This window comes from Mastacembelus armatus, chromosome 13 (genome assembly GCF_900324485.2).
Source record: "Mastacembelus armatus chromosome 13, fMasArm1.2, whole genome shotgun sequence".
NCBI classification, from domain to species: Eukaryota; Metazoa; Chordata; class Actinopteri; order Synbranchiformes; family Mastacembelidae; genus Mastacembelus; species Mastacembelus armatus.
This window is the reverse complement of record NC_046645.1, coordinates 22,230,903-22,254,493: the sequence shown is the minus strand read 5'-3', so window position 1 is coordinate 22,254,493 and position 23,591 is coordinate 22,230,903. Positions and strand designations below refer to the sequence as shown.

The window sequence follows — 23,591 nt, the reverse complement described above, 5'->3', positions numbered from 1 at the left end:
TTATCCAGGGGCTCGCTGTGAGTTACATGCTCTCCAGCAGACAAACAGTTTCTCTGGTTTTGGCCAAAAACTGAGTACAGCTGAGTACTCCGTAAGAGTACTGAATATGGATTAGTTATGGGATTAAACTGATATCTGAGAACCTCTTCTCATCACTGAAATATATGATTAATTGATGAACAAAGACATAGATGCTATGTTATAGTATAGTGAAAGTGGCTAGCTCACATATTCTAAAGCTGCACCAGTCAGTGTTTTCTATGAGTGATGATCTGCATATATATTGTAATGAAAGGGAAAAGTTGCAATGTTGAATCCACAGTGGATGAGCAACACTTCTGCACTTCCCTGGAATGCTACTAGATTACTTCAGTCTTTTATAGCTTATTTTCTAGCCTGCTAACTCTGGCCTTACTCACCTCTAAATGGGAAAGTAAGTGATTAGCTAGTGAAAATAATGGAGCATTGAGAGCCAGATACTTCAATCAGGAATTGATAGACATTCAAACAGAGCTATTAGGATAATGTAATGTCACCAGTTTTGGGCACATAAAAAATGTCTCCAAATGTTATGATGTTACTCACTGGTTGCTACATGCACAAAGAGACAGCAGTTTGCTAACACAGCCAAATCATCTTTACCTGGTGACATTTCAGCTTGTTGCCCCAAGTGGCAAAAAAAAAAAAAAAAATACAAAGAAAAAAGCTAACTAATTACTGCAGTTTTAAATGTGCTGACATTTCTGATAACAGAATAACAACATCTATAACACAGTTAGTTTGTGAAGTTTAATGTTAAACTGCATGACCTGCTTTTTAAACACATCAGATACATTGTTAATATTTACATCAAATATAACTCCAAATAAAAAAAGATTAACATTTTTCCACTTAATTTCATATTTCAGCCTGATCAACAAAACAAGCTCATAATTCTAACACTTATTCAGGTATTATCCTTCGATAAATGTACAGTAAATGTCAAAAGAAATGTCTTGTAGATTTATATATTTGATTAAAAAAATAAAAACTAAATGTTACAGTCTTACAAAACACAAAACAACGAGGTCAAGGGTGAAAAAAACATGGCAGTTATCTTCAGGACATTCAAAATAATTCACTGTGATTAAAACATAAGGATTCAACAGTGAAAGTGAACATGTAAGAAAACTTTGTAGAATGCACTTACATGTGCAATAATAATAATAATAATGAAAAGGAAGGATCTCATGTAACGTAAACGTGTCACAAAAAGACAAAGTGTTTCAGTGTTTTTTTCACACAGCAGGTACAGCAATATCAAACTCCTCCAGCGGTTCCAACCAGAGAACACTGCTTAAACTAAATGCTAGCACATATACCGAGCCAATGCAAGACAACAAGGTGAGCACAGGAGAAAGTCTCACAAGTTTTACGCTCAATTCAATACCACCATTAAGAGCAAACACTAAATTACCTTCAACACCTCAAGGATTTTTTTCACAATGAGCACAAACACAAGTCATTTCTTTTCTTCATTTTTTCCCCAATCGTACATCTGACATGGCAAAAAATGTGAACTTTCAGTTTATGCAAATTTATTGTGAGGGCTTGTGTGTGGGAGGCAGTATCCTGAAATTGGCTCGTCAAGCACATTAGCTTATGTATGGTTTGAAATGAACAGTCACAGTGAAATGTGGAAGATAATTCAAGCGCTATTGTATATACCTAAGCCTTCTCTAAAAAAATACAGTAGCAAGCTTTTCTTGTCAATGTTGCTTAGATTGGTTTGAAACTCTTTAGGCTATAACAGTAAAATCAATTAAAAAATATTTATATATTTTAAATTTGTGGGTTGTCCTTGAAAAGTCTTTTTCTTTAGGTACATATAAGTAGAGCAACTTAAAAATGATTTGAATTGTTTTTTTCCCCAGGACAACCCGAGTATTTGATTGTCTTCACCTATTGTACCTGCATAAAGAACCAGTCCTGTACAAACACAAAGGATGCTATTGCAATGAACCTCAAACCAACCTCCATGAGGAACTTTTCATGTACAGATATGGAAAATACAGCATATGGCAAGTATATCATGTAAACTGGGAAATCTGTAACACATTGCCAATCAATTATGTTTATTTCCCATCATACAATGTTGTTTAAATGTAAATGGTGGCATGGAATGAAATAACAAACAGAATGAATCTATATGTCTTTGGCAACTACTGGTAGATAATATTAATACTAATAAAATCCTGCATGAATAGATAATAGTACACGGAGAAATAGAAGAAAGCAGATGCTGTTGGATCTCAAGCCCTTTGTATTTCTTCGTAGCTAATAAGGATAACATTCGCTTCTAATAGTCCGAAATATCCAGTCAAACTCCATAACAGCAAAGCTATTATGAAAAGTAATGAAGGATTCAGTTGAGAGACTGCCAATTCACATCTTCACATAACAACCCTGTCATTAACTGTCATTAAAGGGGTAGTCCATGTCATTATAGATTGATAATTAGCTTTACAAATCAAGTGGCATTTTTTTTTTTTTTCCACCAGAACACATCCAATCACACATATATTACAGTACATGACTTTTAAAGAAGCAAGCATATGATTGGCAGACAAATGGAAAACAAACAAAAGAAACACATTGATATAAAAGGTCACTACCACTGTGGGAGATGTAAAAAAAGAAAAGAAAAAAATAACATCTCGAGTGATACAATGATATATTCTGTACATGATTTAGATGGTTGTCAAAAAAGCAGAATATTCAAAGGTAAGGAAGCGATCAAAAACAAACAGGGTGAGTGGGCACATGTGAGGGGTGAAGGGGGGAGTGGTGGAAGAGAGCAGCTGGTGTCGGCTAGGCTAACATCACAAGGTGAGCTGGGTCTTACAAACAGCCTCAGTGAAGCAAGCAGTGCACAATACACAGGGGACATAGGGGAACAAGTTACAGACACATTCATCGTGGCAGGGGGAGCCCACATGTGCTTTAATCTTACAGAAGCAAGGTAGGAATGGATGCACATCCATTCAGCAGAACTTTGTTTTTCATGAAGTGTTTGTGACACTATCATGTTGCCTCTTGCAGAGTGAAGAGTTATGTGGCATATCACACGGATTGCTCCTTGGGGAAGGTGAATGGAGCTCGAGGGCCAGGAGCAGGGAAACTTGTATTGGAGTACATGGGCTCGTTAGATGGTTGTTGCGTGTACGGGTGCTGAGGCAAGAAAGTAACAGGAGGGTAGGCTGGAGCGGGCTGAGACTCAGGGAAGTGTTCCATATTGCAGATACGCTGGTAGCTCATATATTCTGCTGGGTTTAACAACTCTTCTGGATGCCTCCCAGAGTCCTGTGAGTAGAAGACAAAAGAAGAAGAAATAAGACAATACTTCAGAGTCGCATGGTTTCCTTTATCTCAGGAAGGATGATCGAAACCATGCACCATCACATCATCGTGTCACAGTGTGCAGCACAGCAGCACATCTGAACCACAAAGAGATTAACTAAGTGATTTACTGAGGAGACATTATCAACAGAATGTGGCAATGTTAAATTCAGTGGGTTTCCCTACTGATAAACAGTATACAAACTCAAATTTAACCAGAATTATAATACATATTCATGGATATCTTTCACACAGAGCAACCCGGATGCCAAAAGGTGTGATTAACTGTTTACTGCATTCATGCTTTTTTTTTTTTATATAGTTTTAAGTTCTTTAAATAATAGTGTTGTGTCTATTCTTGTCATGTTAAATTTATTAACTTGTTAGTTTGTAAAAACTGTGGGATTTACTGCATATATCACAATTTTTCTTCAATGTTACAGGAAAAAAGAAAATTGCAAGAGTTCTGTAGCACCAGATGTGGTATTTAATATGCCATATGTGTCTAACTAGTCAGTAACATTTTACACCGAGGGCCCTGTTTCTATTAATCAGTAAGGTGCAATTACAGATGGTGGAGCAAATTGTTGTAGGACAGCTGCAGATGTGGGAGTGGCTGAATATAGACACAGAAGGTAGTGGTGTGGGGGTGTGTCTCAATTATCATCAATCAATTAATCATAATCTATTTAAAAAATAATAATAATGGACCAAAAATAAGCTGAACAAACAATTAACTGAAATTCAATAGAAAAAAAAATCAAATAAAAATTCTAATGGAAAAGAATTTAGCTACAATATTTTGCACTTCTCTTTTGATTCTTTCGTGAATTTCACTACCATCTTTTTCAGTTTCAAATATCCAGATTCGCAGTGCTCCTAACTGAAGGATATTGCCACATTTTCCATTAAATAAAGTCAACAAAGAAAAAAAACAGAACAGTGTTTTCAAGATTTTTCTTAGGTCATTGTTAGTAAGTTTAGATATGCTGGCCACTGAATCTACTGTATATGAATGTGACACTAAGGGATTCAATGAAAGGTACATACACACACTATATACACTTGTTTGTTTTGGCCTTTGTTCATTGTAAACTAACACTAGTTAACATGACTGTTTAACCAGCTTTTCTAACAGACTGTTTTAATGTCAGCTGAAGTTCATTATTTTTTGTTCAGTTTCTTTACTTTTGCTGAAATCACTAAACTAACTCTGGTGATTGCATATTTACATTAGTGTCTCCTGGTAACCAACAGATTTACATGGCTGAATATGAAATATTTACAGAAGTGTCTGCAGCACTTTAAGAGCATCATTTGTTTTTTGGGTTTTTTTTTTTTTTGCTAATATGAAATTGAACAAAAACAACTGCAGCCATTCTGCTGTGTGTGTGTGTGTGTGTGTGTGTGTGTGTGTGTGTGTTGCATCATGTTGTTTGGATCCACCCTCTGCTGTTTATCTATTAGAATTCAAAACACAACACTTCAAGCACTATTTAAAGTTTGTAATGGCTTTAAGATCTGTAAGGGAGCTGTATACACCAGGTGCTCAGGATGTCACCCGTCATGCTCATGTCCCTGTGTTCACATTGTGGTTACCCAAATGCAACATGGAGTTACAGTCAACACATTTTCTCTGCAATAGCAACTGTGTGGGTGACATGTACTGGTTGATTTAATTCAATAAATATCCAGTTTTACATTAATGTCTTTGTTGAATGAGATTTTGCAGCAACAAGTGGTTTCAGCAGGTGTAGAGTCAAAAGAAATTTAAAAAAAGGCAGATCACATATGACTAGAATTTGATCTTCTAAACAAAAAAATCAAATTTTGAAATAATATGGGAAAATAGGACAGAGTAATAGGTGGAAAAATATACAGACCCACGTTTAAACAGTAATGTGCATTTTTGTGGTCCCCCTGGTGGCCATAGGGACCTAAGCAGCTTTAAACCATATTTCTTAAGAAATTGGCAGAATAGGTTGAATACTGTCAAAAGTAAAGCATTAAAATTGAACCATGATTGTGAAATGACACGATGAACAGCATGCATACAAAAATCAAATTAAAAAATGGATGAAAGTGAAAAGGGAACTTACGAATATTCCTCAAGCATCTCTACATCTACGAAAATGATGATCCCAACTCTGAAAATGTTTAGGTAGGACAACAAAACCACAAACTTAAATCTGCCTACAAGGTATTGCAATTGTTAAACAAAATATGTAGTATATGTAGTATATAAATATAGTATAAGTCTGAACATGTAAATTACACAACACAGCTGCCACAGTATAAAATATATTTTATGGGTAAAACAGGGGGATTATGACAAAGAAGTGAAAAAAAGCAGGTTTAGATTTCTAAAATCTGGGTTTATTTGTCTCAACCAAAAATCTGTTAAAACTACATAGTGGGTGATGAATGGTATAATAAGCACAGCAGATCTCAGAAAGACAAAAGGTGAGTGGTGATCTTGTGTGAAGGTGAATTTGTGTTTTCACAGCAGAGGACATGCAAGTAAACCTCTCCTGACACACATGCAGGAGACACTGACACAACCGTCTGAAAAGCTTATTTGTTTCAGGTCAGTATCAAGGACTGCTCAGGCTGCTGAAGAAAACTTTCTGCTTTGTCAGGTTATAAATTTCTTTGCTTTCTGAAAAGACCTTGGAAATTTCAAGCAAAATTAAAATCAACAGTCTGAGAAGCAGTTTTCTTACCTTATAGCTTTATATCAAGTCGAGTGGGATTCAGACCTGAAACTTTAGCAAACTGTTGCCAACACTAGCCTGACTACATGATATGGACACAGTGTCACTTTGTAGTAAAACAACACTACCTGCTTTGAGAAAAACTATTTAGACCAGTAAAAAACATGCATCTGCAAATTTACAAACTTATATATAGCCACCAGCTTTGATTATGCAAGTATTCTCATTCATGTACCTGCTGAGCATTAGTTTAGAAGAATGATACCACTCTTATGTCTTCTTAACAAAAGAGATATACTGAAGATGCTGGAGCAGTACATGGATTGTTTTACCCTTGGATGGAGCCTGGAGCTGTTCCCCTTGTTTTCAGTCTTTATGCTAAGTTAAGCTAACCAACTTCCACTGGACTGAAATGATTTTTTTTAGTTAGTAAGAGACAGGTATTGACTTCCCCCTGAAAGTTTGTTGACAGTTAATTTATCACCTACACCAAATCTGATTTAACTGCCTCTTTTATTATTAAATAACAGTGAGGACTTGCTGTATACGTATCAAACTTACATGAATATAATGATGAGGGTTATTTTAGGGTTATTAGGTGGCTTCCTTAGAGCAGACGGCTGGATTAGGTCAAATATATTTCCAAGAGGCAGCACAAGAAAGGATCACATATGAAATATACCCAAGATATACCAATACCTGCTGTAAGCAAAACATATGCCACGCTGACAGCACACCTACACTCAGGTATTCATTTATTTGAGTACCCATTTGCCACAGTGTTTATTTATTTATTTACTATTTTGAAGGGCGCCGCTGACAAAGTGACATATTTCACTTTGTTGTGAAATCTTCATCTCAACAAGGATTTAAAAAAGCTATCTTTATTTCCAAAACTTTTCCAAAAAGTTCAGCCAGTTCAGCATTTTTGCCTTATTTCACTGAAAGAACTTTAAATCTGTTTTTGTTCTTTAAAATCCGATGCCTCCATTCACTCCTGCTTCAATTAGCAGCTGCTGGAATTTGACCTACAGTATAACTTTTGTTTATCACTACATTTTTATGACTGTAGTCCATTTCACCTTAGGCGGATCCTCGACAGAAGTCAAGCTGTCTTTTTCTGTTTCTAAGTAGTTTCAGAGTTTCAACATCAAACTCTGGGCATTGGGCCAAGGACTTTGATGATTTGGGATAATGGCCTATCTGAAGACATACACTTACTTTTAAAGAGAATTTTAATGCAAAGAAGGTCATTAATGGAAAAAGAGGAGATGATAAGATGGTCAGTATTAATTAAAGCAGCACTACGCAGGCGTTTTATGTAAAATTATACACATCTTCTCAGCCTAACTCACAAAATTAGGGAAACAAAGAGAGGAGTGTCTGTTCCCTCAGGATTTATCCTTGATGTTGAAATTAATGCCAGGATGAAGCTTGTTTGAAATAATCTCTGGCCAAATAAAGTGAAAAATCAAAACTCCTAAAGGTTAATGAGTGATGGACCCTGTGTTTAAAGAAACCAGTGTCTCACCAGAAAGCCACTGCCTGCTTCAAACCCTGAAACGGAAAGTGAATATAAACTGAAAAGGGATAACAGAAACTTTTTCTTGTTCAAACAATAGACACAAACAGACTCAACATCTGGAGGTAAAATTCAGCTTTCCTCTTAGAGGATGTTATTACGAACTCCGAATGTGTCTTAGTGGCCACACTTGATGTGCTCTGGGAAGAGTTTTCTCCGCTATTAGCCCTTTTTTTGGTGCTGTCCAACAGAGAATCACTGTTCTTGCTGTATCCACAGCAAAATCTTTGTGCTGCTTTTTATCTTGATGAAATTTCTCCTCTGATTTCCCAACAAGGCATTTTTACTAAAAAAGAGTGGATCTGTTTATGCTTTTTTTTTTAGGATGCTTTTGTACCAAACAATCCACATGCTTTATTTCTGAGACTGCTGTGCAGGGTACTATCAAATCCCTAGTGATTCAGTGTTTCTAAAATTATATGTGATAGTTGTTCTAACATTTACTTGAACAGTAATTAAACTCATTGACCCTGTTGGTTTGATTTAATTGTGATTTGCTCAGCAACATCTGCCAAATACATCAAAACATATGTCAAATTCATTAGACTAATCAATATGAGTACATTTAAAGCCTTGTATTAGTTATAATGGCAGTTTATTAGGTACATCTAGCTAAAGTCACTGCAGTCTAAAAGAAGAGTCCTACAAGATGAAGGTGATAATGTTTAGTTTGAGAGTCATTTATTTTAGAGAGGCACTGACAGAATCATGGGATCATTTTAGAGGCTGAAGTGTGTGCTGCTGTTGGGCTGCACTTATTTTGCACTTATTTTGCTTACTGTATGACAGTGAGGCTAGGCTAAAGAACTGAAATGCCCTTTTGGTATAATAGTGTTCAGTTCAAACAAAGACATAATCACCTTCATGAAGGGAGGATTTTTTTTGGACTGTTGGATTAGTGTGTATTAGTTTTAGCTTAGCAGTACCAAAATACAATTGTGAATATGTACATGAATTTATTTCCATTTATTTCAACTGGGGAGCAAAGCATAAATACATATTGTGACGATTCCAGAATAAGGCTTCCGGAGAGGGAGCCTTATTCTGAAAAGACAAATAGGCTGCAGTACCTCACTCGCAAGAGATTGACTGATTAGCCTAACACTTTGCACCTGTGCAGACTCTCTGCTTAAATAGCAGACGCCGGGCAGCAACAAGCTGCCAGGTTGTCTGTTGTCATTCCTAACAGATCACAGTGCTATTGTTTTCAGTGACGCACCGAATTTCCACGGAGAAAGGACGGAATCCCGCTTTCCCTGGAGAAGGAGTTTTGGAGAAGAGTGAGAGGGGAGATTCAGCGATTCCTGATTTCATTACCGACCAAGCGTCTCCACGCAACGTTAAGCGACGGAGGTGGATCGGAGGAAAGAAGGGACGGCTCGCCTCTTCCAGATCAACAAAACCAGGTGTGTTAACCTCGGCGAACAAAGCTTTTCACTGACGTCTCCTCGCTCTCCTTCCTCCCCAAGTTTCGTGAAGAACGTAGGCAGAGGACATCGAGGGAGCCACGGAGACGCCACCCACGGAGTTCTCTGACCCGGATAAGTGCTACTACCGTTGAAGAGACTCTAACGCCAAGGAAGGCCGGACCGAAGATTACTCCTGTCTTCCTTCGGCTGAACTTCCACATACACTCAATATAGATCTACAATATTTGAACTTTGTAAATAAATACGTTATTGAACGTTGTATTGACTCCTGGTTCCTTTGAGTGGAGAAATCCGTGACCCAAAGCACTACTCACTAAAAATCATGACACATATAGCCTATATACATACATGTAAATGCATATATGTATATGTGTATAAAAAAATTTCCCTTCTCACCCCTATGGGTGGTGTGTGTGTGTCTGCCTCAATCTCGGGTCCTCTACCAGAGGCCTGGGAGTTTGAGGGTTCTTCGCAGTATCTTAGCTGTTCATAGCACTGTGCTCTTCTGGACTGAGATCTCTGATTTTGTTCCTGGGATCTGTTGGAGCCACTCTCCCAGTTTGGGGGTCACAGCCCCGAGGGTGCCGATTACCACGGGGACCACTGTTGCCTTCACCTTCCACATCTTTTCTAGCTCTTCTTTAAGCCCTTGGTATTTCTCCAGCTTCTCATGTTCCTTCTTTCTGATGTTGCTGTCACTTGGGATCGCTGCATCTACCACTACGGCTTTCTTCTGTTGTTTGTCCACCACTACTATGTCCGGTTGGTTAGCCATCACCAGTTTGTCGGTCTGTATCTGGAAGTCCCACAGGATCTTAGCTCGGTCATTCTCCCTCACCTTTGGAGGTGTGTCCCATTTTCACCGTGGGACCTCCAGCCCATACTCAGCACAGATGTTCCCATACTCAGCACTTCACCCCAAATCCAGCATCCTGAGACTGTACGCTAAGAGGAAGGAGGAGGCCGGGGACTGGTGAGCGTCAGAGCCACCATCCAAGATGAAACGGCCAAGATCCATGAGTACATCAGGAAGATGGCCCCAAGCGATGGAATACTTAGTGAATATCTCAGGCAACAGAAGCCCGATGCAGAGGACGAAGAGCAAGAACCATCATAGCAGGACAAACCCCTGCACGGCATGTACCACCGAGAGATACAAGAAGTGGCTGATATCGAAAAGTCCTACCGGTGGCTGGAAAAAGCTGGACTGAACGACAACACAGAGGCACTAATTGTAGCAGGACAAGAACAGGCCCTGAGCACAAGATCGATAGAGGCCGGGGTCTACCACACCAGGCAGGACCCCAGGGGCAGGCTGTGCAAAGACGCCCCTGAGACCATCCAGCACATAACAGCAGGTTGTAAGATGCTAGCAGGCTCGGCATACTTGGAACACCATAACTAAGTGCCCGGCATAGTGTACAGGAACATCTGTGCCGAGTATGGGCTGGAGGTCCCAAGGTCAAAATGGGACACACCTCCAAAGGTGAGGGAGAATGACCGAGCTAAGATCCTGTGGGACTTCCAGATACAGACCGACAAACAGGTGATGGCTAACCAACCAGACATAGTAGTGGTGGACAAACAGCAGAAGAAAGCCGTAGTGGTAGATGTAGCGATCCCAAGTGATAGCAACATCAGAAAGAAGGAACATGAGAAGCTGGAGAAATACCAAGGGCTGAAAGAAGAGCTAGAAAAGATGTGGAAGGTAATTGGCAGCCTCAGGGCTGTGACCCCCAAACCGGGAGAGTGGCTCCAACAGATCCCAGGAACAACATCAGAGATCTCAGTCCAGAAGAGCTCAGTGCTAGGAACAGCTAAGATACTGCGAAGAACCCTAAAACTCCCAGGCCTCTGGTAGAGGACCTGAGATTGAGGCAGACACACACACACCACCCATAGGGGTGAGACGGGAATTTTTTTTTTTTTTTTTTTTTTTTTAATATATATAGACATGCGTATAGAGCAAATGGAAGGTTTTCCTCACAATGTTCACATTTCTGCCCACTCCACCCAAAACTCTTCTTAGTAGAAAAAAGGCATAAAACTACAAAAAGTTGCATAAGTGATAAAAGAAGACAACATCTTGTATCATATCCAAATAAATGAAAAGTGTTAAAGGAAGCAAAAGAATGTGAATTGGAAAGCTGAAAGTTCTACCCAAAATGGACAGATGACTGTACTTTGATATCAATTTATCTCTGTCTGTCTGTCACCTCCAGTCTGCCAAACAATACTTTGCAAACATCAAGAATCAAACATGGGACGAAACATGCTTCAGTATGTCCATTCAGCCTTCACAGCTGTTCACACAGCTAGAACAGAACAGACGACGGCTTTGAAATCGAAGATTCAACAATTACTCAAAGACCAAACACAGCAGAAGGCTACAGGTGCTTTGCTGTGTGAAATCTGGAGAAATATTGTTATTTTACAGAACACTACTCATGGCCTTTTACTGTGTTGTTAAGTTCTAATTGGTCATGGTGTTTTAGAAATTCATGAGGTCTAGTGACCTTTTGCTCTTTCTCTCAGGTCAGACACCCATTTCCCTTCCTGACTGAAATAAAAGCTGGGAGATTTCTTTCCAGCTTTTTAGAAATGTAAAGTCAGAAGGAGACACGAGGAACATTCTTAAATGTATAAATTTAAGACTGAGGGTTAATCTAAATGAAATCTGACTCACCTTGAAGTCAATTTGGGCAATGGTACATTGGGTAGATAGCACAGCCTTTGAGAAGTAAGGTCCAAATAAGTTTTTAAATTTGACAATGTAAGAACTCTATCTAAACAAACTCTTGCTAGAAAGATACAGCAGACTCGGATTAACAGCAGGCTGATTTAGTTTACTAATTGCTTATAGAGATTCAGTATATAATATGTAGAGCAATCTATAAGCAGAGAGGGAATATAGTATTCATAAATATGTTGCCATTAGTGCATTTTCTTAATCTTAGAATGAGCCTTTCAAATCTACATAGGGAGTGGGTCTCCTTTCATGTAGACACCCATAATGTAAATACCAGTAAAAGGTTTGGACACACACAATTCAATGGTAAAGTGGGTCCAAACCTTTCACTGGTACTTACATCATGGGTGTCTACATGAAAGGATACCCCCTCCCTATGTAGATTTGAAAGGCTCATTCTAAGTACTGTACCTCTATGTTTCTATACAAGAGCCAGTAGTCCAAAATTAGACCAACCAAACACTGGTTACCTTCAGGCACTGATCAAATTTAAAAACCTATACTTTTCTCAAAGAACATAGTGGGGATTTTGTTATCTCAGAGAACTAGTGGTTCATACTCTGGTTCAGCAAACAAAGATTTTGTTAAGTGGTGTCACCTCGTGACCAGAGCCAATCAAGACAAGGCTTAATGTCTTATTTATAACAGGCTATGTCAACAGGCAGTTCCCAGGAGGCCTTGCTTGAGAAACTGTTCCACTGCTACAGTAACCCATCAATTACAGAGCTGCTGACTGAACACCTTTGAAAGTCGACAGAAGAGAACCAAATCAATAGTCATTCATTTGTGGGCTCATTTGTATCATCAACTCATATGGTTGAACACGAGTGTTGATCAGGCATCACATTTCTAACAGATGTCAAACATTCCTTGTGCCCAGCGTTGTGGAAAAATGAACCTTGAAATATGTCAGTTTAATTTAATTCAATATAGATGCTCATATTCACTAACATAGGATTATTACAGTATTCAGTCCAAATATTTAATATTCTTAAACAGATTTAAAACTGCCTATACAGGGAGATATCTTTTTTTTCTAATTCAGTTTTACTGTACCTGTTCCAATGAAATCTTAAAAAATATGATTTTTTGAAATGAGGGTCTTTTTTTCCCCAGTGAAGATAATGGTCTCCTTTACCATTGTTTCAAGAAAATGAGGATAGTGTAGGCTAATGAAGATTCTTACGACCTAAAGCCAGAATAAATTAGGTTTTACTGTGGATATTTTTGGAAGACTTTTAGGAGCCTCCTCCTCTATGCAGCTGCTAAAGAAAAAGTACCAAAGATACATCTGAGATGTTAATATAGACTGTGTGTTCATTGCTGTATGGAAATTTCTTCAGGCTTAACACACAGTGGGAAGCAGTTGAAACAAGCATCTCTTCCTCTGGAATTAAAATGCTGTTCTGGATGTTTGGTCGAAATAAACATAAAGAGCTCATTTAACACCTGTGGAAGACTAAATTAATCTTAATGACTAGAAAGACACTGCTGATTTAATTCAATTTGAATTTGTGATACTATCTTTGAAAAAAAAAAGTTATATATGTTCTATTCACTGCCACAGCACACTGACATACTGACTTGTCTGATATATTCTCCATGCTGCAAAATATATCATATGCACCCTTTGCGACAGGGTGGTGTATTTCAGTTATGAATGCTGGTGAAGCTTGTTTTGTACTTCTGCTGATCATGTACATAATTCTATTCATAGACAACTAATATACAACAAATATATTTTGAAGTAAACATAATGCAACTCCTATACTCTTTTATGTTTCCATTTTGTTGTGTTGTTAATTAACATATGTTAAGGACAGCAAAAGATTAAGAAGTTTGAAGAAGTTCTGTATACAGATTTTAATAAATATATTTATCTACATTTATGTACCTGGGATGAAACTTTAAATGTCAAGAAAATTGCTGCTATGTTATTTCAGTAACACACAGTCCACCTCAGCAGTTGCCTCAAGAAAGACAAGTGGATTGTGTTTGCCCCTTGAACATATAAATCAAATAAATCAGAAGTTAACACTTGAGAGAAGTTATACATAAAAACCTAATAAAAATTAAGACCACTCCTCTTATTGAACAGAAAAACAGAACAGTCAGATGTGGATTATTAAATATCAGGTCTCTTTCATCTAAATCTGTGTTAGTAAATGATTTGATAACTGATCACCAAATTGACCTACTTTATCTTACTGAAACCTGGCTACAGCAGGATGAATATGTCAGTCTGAATGAATCAACCCCCCTCAGTCATAAAAATTGTCATGTTCCTCGAAGCACAGGTCGAGGTGGAGGAGTAGCTGCAATCTTCCACTCAAACTTATTATTAAACTTTCATCCTCAGAACAGTTATAACTCATTTGAGAGCCTCACTCTTAGTCTCTCACATCCAAACTGGAAAACACAAAAACCAGTTCTACTTGTCACTGTGTACCGTCCACCTGTCCCTTACTCAGAGTTTTTAACTGAATTTCCATACTTCCTGTCTGATTTAGTGCTTAGTTCAGATAAAGTCATTATAGTGGGAGATTTTAACATTCATGTAGATGTTGAAAATAACGGCCTCAGCATTGCATTTAATTCTATATTAGATTCAGTTGGTTTCACTCAAAATGTTAATAAACCCACCCACTGTTTCAATCACACCCTTGATCTTGTTCTGACCTATGGCATCGAAATTGAACATTTAATAGTTTTTCCCCAAAATCCTGTTTTTTAAGATCATTCTTTAATAACTTTTGAATTCCGCAAATTTAGAGGAATTTTATCTAGCCTGGAAAAACAGTCTATTAACATATAAAAAAGCTCCGTAAAGCCAGAACTGCATACTATTCATCACTAATAGAGGAAAATAAGAACAATCCCAGGTTTCTTTTCAGCACTGTAGCCAGGCTGACAAAAAGTCACAGCTCTGTTGAGCACAGTGTTCCCTTAGCTCTCAGCAGTGATGACTTTATGAGTTTCTTTACAAATAAAATCACAACTATTAGAGATAAAATTCAGCAGATGCTTCCTATACCTGCAATAAATGAATCTTCTACTACAGTAGCTCTTGAATCATCTGTAGGACCTCAGTTATGTTTAAACTGCTTCTCTCCCATAGATCTCTCTGAATTTACATCAGTAGTTGCTTCATCTAAATCATCATGTCTCTTAGACCCCATCCCGACTAGACTGGTTAAAGACACCCTGCCATTAATTAACTCATCTTTATTAGACTTAGTAAATTTATCTCTAGTATCAGGCTACGTACCACAGGCCTTTAAGACTGCAGTAATCAAACCCTTACTCAAAAAGCCTAGTTTTGGCTAATTATAGACCAATATCCAACCTACCATTTATTTCTAAAATCCTTGAAAAAGCTGTTGCTAAGCAGCTATCAGACCACTTACACAGGAATTAACTATTTGAAGATTTTCAATCAGGATTTAGAGCACATCATAGTACAGAAACAGCACTGTTAAAAGTCACCAACAGACTTCTCTTAGCCTCAGATATTGGACTTGTTTCTATACTTGTCCTCCTAGACCTTAGTGCTGCATTCGACACTATTGACCACAACATCTTATTACAGAGACTGGAGCATGTGACTGGTATCAGAGGAACAGCATTAAAATGGTTCCAATCCTATTTATCGGACAGATTCCAGTTTGTTCATGTCCATGATGAACTTTAAACGTGCACAAAAGTTAGTTATGGAGTTCCACAAGGCTCTGTGCTAGGACCGATTCTGTTCACCCTGTACATGCTTCCTTTAGGCAATGTTATTAGGAAGCACTCTATTAATTACCACTGCTATGCAGATGACACTCAGCTGTATCTATCTATGAAACCTGTTAACACAAACCAGTTAACCAGACTTCAAGCCTGTCTAACTGACATAAAGGCCTGGATAACCAGTAACTTTCTAATTTTAAATTCAGAGAAAACAGAAATTATTGTATTTGGGCCTAAAAACTTCAGAAATAGCTTTTCTAAAAATATATCTACTTTAGATGGCATAGCCTTGGCCTCCAGCACTACTGTGAAAAACCTTGGAGTTATTTTTGACCAGGACTTGTCATTTAACTCACACATAAAACAAGTCTCTAGAACTGCCTTCTTTCCCTTCTGCAACATTGCCAAAATTAGGAACATCCTGTCTCAAAATGACGCATAAAAACTAGTCCATGCATTTGTTACCTCAAGGCTAGATAACTGTAACTTATTACTGTCTGGATGTCCCAGTATCTCCATAAAAAGCTTCCAGGTAATCTAGAATGCTGCAGTCAGAATCCTGACAGGAACTAGCAAGAGAGATCATATTTCTCCTATATTAGCTTCTCTTCATTGGCTCCCTGAATAGAATAGAATTTAAAATCCTTCTCACATACAAATCCCTTCATGATCAAGCTCCTTCATACCTTAAAGACCTCATAGTACCATATTATCCCAATAAAGCACTTCGTTCTCAGGGTGCAGATCTACTTGTGGTTCCCAGAGTTTCCAAAAGCAGAATAGGAGGCAGAGCCTTTAGCTATCAAGCTCCTCTCCTGTGGAACCAGCTCCCAGTCTGGGTTCAGGAGTCAGACACTCTCTGTACTTTTAAGGCTAGACCTTCCTTTTTGACAAAGCGTATAGTTATGGCTGGCTTCAGGTTACCCTGAACCATCCCTTAGTTATGTTGCTATAGGCCTAGACTGCCCGAGGACCATCGGTGCACTGAGCTTCCCTACCCTAACCCTTTTCTCTCTGCTCTATCCACTCACCCCAACCAGTCGAGGCAGATGGTCGCCCAAACTGAGCCCGGTTCTGCTGGAGGTTTTTTCCTCCGCTAAAGGGAGTTTTTCCTCTCCACTGTCACCATGTGCTGCTTATAAGGGATTTGTTGGGTTTTTTTGTTTTTTTTTTTCTAAAGAGTGCCTTGAGATGATTTGTATTGTGATTTGACACTATACAAATAAATTGAATTGAATTGTAATATATAGACTGAGTAATATCAGTCTCATGAATTGTCACAGAAACCAGTCTTACCAGTCTAATGAAATGACTATTTATACTTCCTTAAATCCCACCTTTCTGTATATTTATAATGAAGTGGTGCAGGTGATTGTATTTGTGTGTGATAGAGACTTTGTGCCAAATGTCTCCTGTGGGGTTCAGATGACATATTAGCACAGCATGTTATAGATGAGAGTGTGTTTTTGTCTCACTACCACTCACATGGTTGTCAAGTGTGGCATAATCACTTGAGAAAAACATATTGCATGTTTGTGACTGTTCAGAATAAAATATTTTATATTAGGTATCTTCAATATTTTACACTACTATTAAGGCAATTAGCCTTAATAGTAGTACTATTAGCTTTTTATTTGAAATGCAAATGGAAGGATAACAACTAAACATTCCACTCATATGTTCATGCAAAAAGCCCATGCAGGTAAGTGTCCCATTATACTGACATTAGTAGGGGATGGTAAATGTTTACTTGGCAGACATTATATATCTATCACCAGTCAGGATTCATGCATAAGACTGAATGATGAGGAGGATGAAGTGCTATAAAAAGCTTTTTAAACACATTCTTTGCCAAGGCATTTCATGCTATTGAGTCACATTTTACATAATTTTCTGACAATAGGAGTGTCATGATGTCCAATAACTTCTTGCGTCAGACTCTTATTTTGTTAACAATACCTGTGTAATTTGTGTTCTCATCCCTCATCTTGACTTGCCCAGTTACTTGCTTGATTACTCTCACTTTCTACGATTAGCCAGCCTCTGTAGTTACTGTATACTAGATGCTCACCTTTCCCCAGATTCTCTATTGCAGTCAGGAGAAGAACTTCTCCACATTAGAAACAAGCACCTTGACCAAGTTCCCCCATGTTCATAGGTTTGTGCACTAAGTCTGGTTGGTTCCCCTTTTGCTAGCCTCCTTGTTTGGGACTGGAGTTTCTTTGCCTGTGTTTCGTATCTACACTTCACACTCTTTTTGTACATTCTCTCATTCTTTTTGTACCCTTTCAGTTTTGTTTAGTATTTCTGCGGAGGCTACATTAGCTACATATGGTATTGTTTTGGGGATTTAGCTCTCATTTTGTGTTCTTACTGTTTTTTTTTTTTTGAGCAGATGAGTAACAAACTCAAAGTGTTTTATGCAACTAGATTTCAAATAAGGCATTGTCATATCTCTCCCTATGTTCTGTCTAGCACTTGGGTCAGTCATTATATACAAAAACATAACAGAACCATACAGTGTCTACAATAATAATAATAATAAAATTCATTTATAGAGCACTTTTCTAAACATATGTTACAAGGTGCTTTACAATAAAAGACATAAAAAAAACAACAAAGTCCTAAATACTAAGGAGGATGAAAGGAAGATAAAAGCTCGTCCCCATTTAAAGGATATGAGGGAAGGCTTGCCGGAAAAGGTAAAATTTAAGGAGGGCTTTAAAAGATGGTACTGCGTCAGCTGATCTTATTTCCTCAGGTAAGTCATTCCAGAGTTTGGGAGCTCTAACTGCAAAGGTTTTATTACCTCTGGTTTTCATTCTAACATCGGGGATACATAGAAGATCTCTATCAGAGGATCTCAGGCTACGAGCTGACTTATACGGCTGTAGCAGCTGGGATATATAACTTGGAGAAAGGCCGTGCAATGCTTTAAAAGTTATTAATAAAATCTTAAAATCAATCCTAAAACGTATCAGGAGCCAGTGCAAGGAAGCTGAAACAGGAGTGATATGGTCCATTCTACTTTTACTTTACAGTCAAGAGTCTTGCAGCTGAGTTCTGGTCAACCTGGAGCCGATTAATTGATTTATGGCACAGGCAGGTGAACAGACTGTTGCAATAGTCAAGGCGTGAGGAAATAAAAGCATGTAAAATCACTTCCGTATCCTTTAATGATAAACTTGAGCGTATTTTGGAAATATTTCTGAGGTGATAAAAATATGTCTGGACAGTCTTTGTGACATGGCACTCAAAGTTTAGTTTAGAATCAAAACAAACACCAAGATTTTTTGCGGCGGATGTTGGGTTATGTAAGAGAGGGTCTGTACAGGGCAGGATATGTTTGGTTATATGTTGTGGGACAATAACGACTATTTCTGTTTTCTTAAGCTATGGACCTGGCAGACAGCCCCTTGACTCTTCATAAGTTATTTAGTCATTTACTTTTTACCTCCATGTCTGAATGTGATTTCTGAGAGTGTGTAGGCCTTGCTGAGCTGCTGTCTGGCGATCCAGTCTCTCTGTTGCACAGCACCATGTCTAAAGTCCATTGTAATAGGACCTGAGTCCATTCTTGTCCCTGAGTGAGTTGACAATGCCACCTCAGTTCCTGTTTCTGTGTCCATGGGGGTCAACAATACTCATCTAAACCCCCATCTAAAGGAGGATTGATGATGCCAACTCAGCCCCAGTTTTAAACATTGTTCATGTTCCTGTCTCCAGGTGGGCTGCCAGCACCACTTTATACGTTTGGCTAACAAAATACAGAAGACACTGTGTAGCTTTTTCTGGATACACAGATACTCCAACTGCAGTTCTTGGTGTAATTTCACCAGATGCTCCGAGCGAAGGATGAGCTAGTACAAATCTATTTTTGAACAAGTGTCACGTCACAAATTTGCTTTGCCATGAGCATGAGTAGTTTAACACAAAGTATTTGCAGGCGAGTGTTGTTTTTTGTCTCTTTGTTCCCCTTGCTAGCTTTAGTGTTTGGGACACTACTAATATTGACTGGATTGTGCTTCTTCACTTAAACTTTATTTTATGTTTTGTGCTTTTGCCAAGGCTACTTTGGTTGCATGTGTTTTTTTTTTTTTTTGTTTGTTTTTTTTTTTTTTGTATCTTGATGTCCAAGGAAGCATCATTGTCTCACACTTGGGTGCAACATTACATACAACAACATAAATAGAGCACTTATATGGATAATCCTACGATCTCTCACAAATGTGTACTATCTACAGTTAGGTTTTATTGTTTTGCTGTTGCACTGAAGAACTGCATGTTTTTACAACCACCTCAATCAAACTTTCTGCAGAGCAGCAAGGGGGAAATCAAAACACTGTCCAGAACAAAGAGGAAGGTAGACAAGGGAACCATGTGGAGCATGTAAAGGGAGGTCAGTGATTGTGAAAGGGGGTGAACAAAGGGAAGGAGTGGATCAGTCTATATACCTTGAGGCCAAAGTCTGAGGGGAAAGGCCTATAATGGCATGCGCTAGTGTGAGCTAGGCTGGATGGTTGCATACTCGACAAGGTCCCCAGGGCCAGTGTGAGCAGAGCTTCGTGGGCTGGGAGAGGAGGCCAAAGCTGCAGTATCCAGCTCCGCATACTGGACATCACAGTCCTTGTGGCCAGAGTTCTGGAGACAAGAGAGGTGAAAGGTGTGTGAGGAGTGAGGCAGCCAAAAACATGAGTGAGTGAGAAAGACTGACAGAGAGAGAGAAAGACAGAAACAGATGACAAAAAAATGATGATTGAAGATCTGATGGTTATGAGGATATTTTGAGATGGTGGCAGCAGTGTTAGAGAGGAAGGCAAAGGAAAATGTGTAAGCATGGAACATATAAATAAAATGTCAGATTAAGACCAAATGTGAGAAGCAGACAAAAAGATGGAGCTGTTACACAGAAAACCTTAACAAAATCATATAATCAAAATAACATATGATCAAAAATAAAAGGTTATCGATGGAGAAGGACTCAGACTTTGTTTACATGCACATAATGGCATCAAATTATTATTTGATTTATAAAGTTAAATTCAAGTTTTGAATGTGCAACACAAAGAGGCTTTTATTCAGAAACATTGAGTTTGTTTCATTTGTTTTTTATTATTCCGCTCATGTGTGCATTCCTTAAAAATTATGTAATGCTCAGAGTTGATGGGCATGAAAAGTGGATTTAAATAAAAACAATCACTGTGACTAAACAAACCAAACACACACTGGGCATGTAGTCCAACTCAAAGACTTAGATTATGGTGAACACATGTCCATGCAATCTTTCATGAAGCCATAACTATGGGCAGTAATTTATGCTTCATGACTGCTGTATGAGTTCATTGATTATGACTGTCACTGTGCGACACCTGGAGGGACTCACACAAGTCATAAGCACATTCATATTTTTTAATATTGGAATATCAGCGTGCATGTAAACACAGACAAAGACCTTCATTCAACCACCCTCTGACCACTGTGCACAAACACAATTCCAATGATAGACAGACTGGTTGACTCAATGAGCAATTGGCCAAGTGGATGATTGAGTAAATGACCTTAATGGGGTAATCAATAAATGGCAATGAAAGCTTTCAGCACTGTTTATCCAATTCCAAAAATACTTCTGAGATTGACGTGTTTTGCTCATGAAGGAGACTCAAAGGCACCAGGTCAATAATCTACAGAAATGATAAATTCAGACAGTTACTGAAAAGACAGAAACATGTATGAATGGTGGGAAACACATATGAGTGTATCAACTAATGTGAAATGATGACACACACTTGTAAGACAAAGATGACAAAGTAACACAACATTAAATTAATTGTGTTTTTGATTTCCTCTGCACCTCCTTAAACCTTAAGCCACAAACTTGACAAATTATTGATTCATTTCTTTTGACCAGAGATGAATGTTAAAGATGTCATAACTTGTCATGTCCTCAAAAAACAAACAAAAAAAAACTGGTTCAAAGAATGGGAAATTGAAATCAGATATACTGATGTTTGTATTACCGACAAACTAGAATTACAGGCAAGTGGTAATAGGAATTAAAAGATAATGGGCAAATCTTCAATTTCACAATTCTCCTACAATCTCCAGAATCTAGGCTGCTGCTCTTTTCTATTCTGAGAACAGAAATAACTGCATGACAAAATCAGTGAGTGGATAGTAGCGCCTGTTATTTTAGTATGCCTGTTATTTTGCTAGTAATGAAATCAGTGGAGCAAAAAAAAGAGTTATGACATAATAAATTAAAGGCAGAGATGTCAGCTTTCCTGTATCTACCTAAACAGCATCTGAGGATTGATGGTGAGGTGATGGGAGAACACGCAATGGGATGGCACCTGCTGCCCCCACTACATCACTCTACCTACTTCCATCTGAGAAAGAATTACAAAGAAATGATTAAAGCTTTTCCAGAGTCTGACGTTAATCATTTAAATCTACTGTGCATCATTGCATATTTCCCCACCACTCACAATCTGCACTCACTGGATATTTAAATATCTGCAATATTTGTCATGACCAGAGTGCAATCAGGGGGAAAATTACAGCCACATCACATTCAAAATTGGGAGATAGTGTTTTGCCCCTAGAGAATCATCATTAGTAACACTCAATGCTCAGCAGTTAATGCATGTCTCTCACAAATAGTGTTTTTTAAACCTCTTTGATACCATATTCATCTTAAGAGGAGCCCTAAACTTCAATTTAAGAGGAATGTTATCAGGGATAAGAAATAAATCTTAGCAAAATCTACCCTCTGTGTCCAAGGATTATCACAATTAAGCATTCAGTTCCTGTGAGCATAGAATTGAAGATGACAGTTTAATATCCTTCAGAAAATCAAGATCAATTCATCCAGGGAAAATAGGGATAGTAATTGACTTATCTGTTCAAGTTTGGTGCGAAAAGATGAGTTCATTTAAAAATACATACAAAAGTTTTCAAAAGCTTGGCTGACAGGCCAATATATGAAACACACAATCTGTGGTTCATCAAAGAGCATCAATAAAGTACCACAGTTATGGAGTATAGTTTTCAATTATACTTGATGTTTAAATGGACGTTTTGTCAGAGTTGAGTGCATCAAATTCATATTGGAGAAAGGAGCTTTTACTGTACACAGCAATTAGCATGAAGTCTGTTCAAGTGTTTCACCATACAAACATTTTAGGGAATTACACTATGCAATGTAATGTCAAGCCTATACACTGTGACAAGGGCACTTACATGCAGTATAAAAGTGGCCAGTTCTAACTTACTAACTGAACCACTGGCTCACTCCTCTGATTGCTTGAAAGCGCTTGATAAACTGAAAGGACAAGCTTGTTTAATTCAATTAAATATAGCGCTAAATAACAGCGAAAAACACTTCTTGACTAGTATGATAGTTTGTAAATACTGTCTGACTTCCCAAGTCTATGTTCTACATACAGTAGTATCCATCTTGTTGTATTATTCCATTATGGATCACATTTTGATGTTTGGATGAAACAGGAATCTGTTTCTCATATGTGGTTTTTACATAGTTAGGTTGAGGAGATGAACAGCATGGTTGCAAAACAAGCAGCAGGCAGCAGGTTAATGATATTACAGTGTAAACTCTGGTAGAAAGTCCTCCTACAGTCTGCCTGTAGGCCTCTCAGTATCATGTGTTCACTGCAGTGTGAGGATGTTTTCTTTTATTCTTCTTAACAATGTAAGCTGTGCATTGGACAACAGAGATGAACTATTAAAGGTAGACTGGGCATCTGAAATTAATTTCAAAATATTTTGGTGCCCATACAACCGGTGGCCCTCAAGGTGACAACTCGTGCAACTCATCTATGCTTAGAAATGTCCCTGCAGACTATGTCTAAATGATTCCTCAAAACAGGTGCACACTGTAATATTTAACTAATGCTAAACTGAAGAAATTGTGTTAAAAAAAAAAAAAAATTTGTTAGATTCTACTTTCAGTGCAAGATCAATAATCATTTAGTGCTTTTAGTATTTAT

At 38.0% G+C, this 23,591-nt stretch overlaps 1 protein-coding gene across 1 annotated transcript in view; it reads right to left on the bottom strand.

Moving 5' to 3' along the window:
* Positions 1-2,873: 2,873 nt before the first annotated feature.
* nectin1b (nectin cell adhesion molecule 1b) overlaps positions 2,874-23,591 on the bottom strand; it is a 144,009-nt gene continuing 123,291 nt past the window's right edge. Inside the window, exon 10 of the mRNA XM_026330191.1 lies at positions 2,874-3,342. Coding sequence (XP_026185976.1) covers positions 3,103-3,342 — 240 coding nt within the window. The 3' untranslated portion in view covers positions 2,874-3,102. The remainder of the gene's footprint in view (positions 3,343-23,591) is intronic.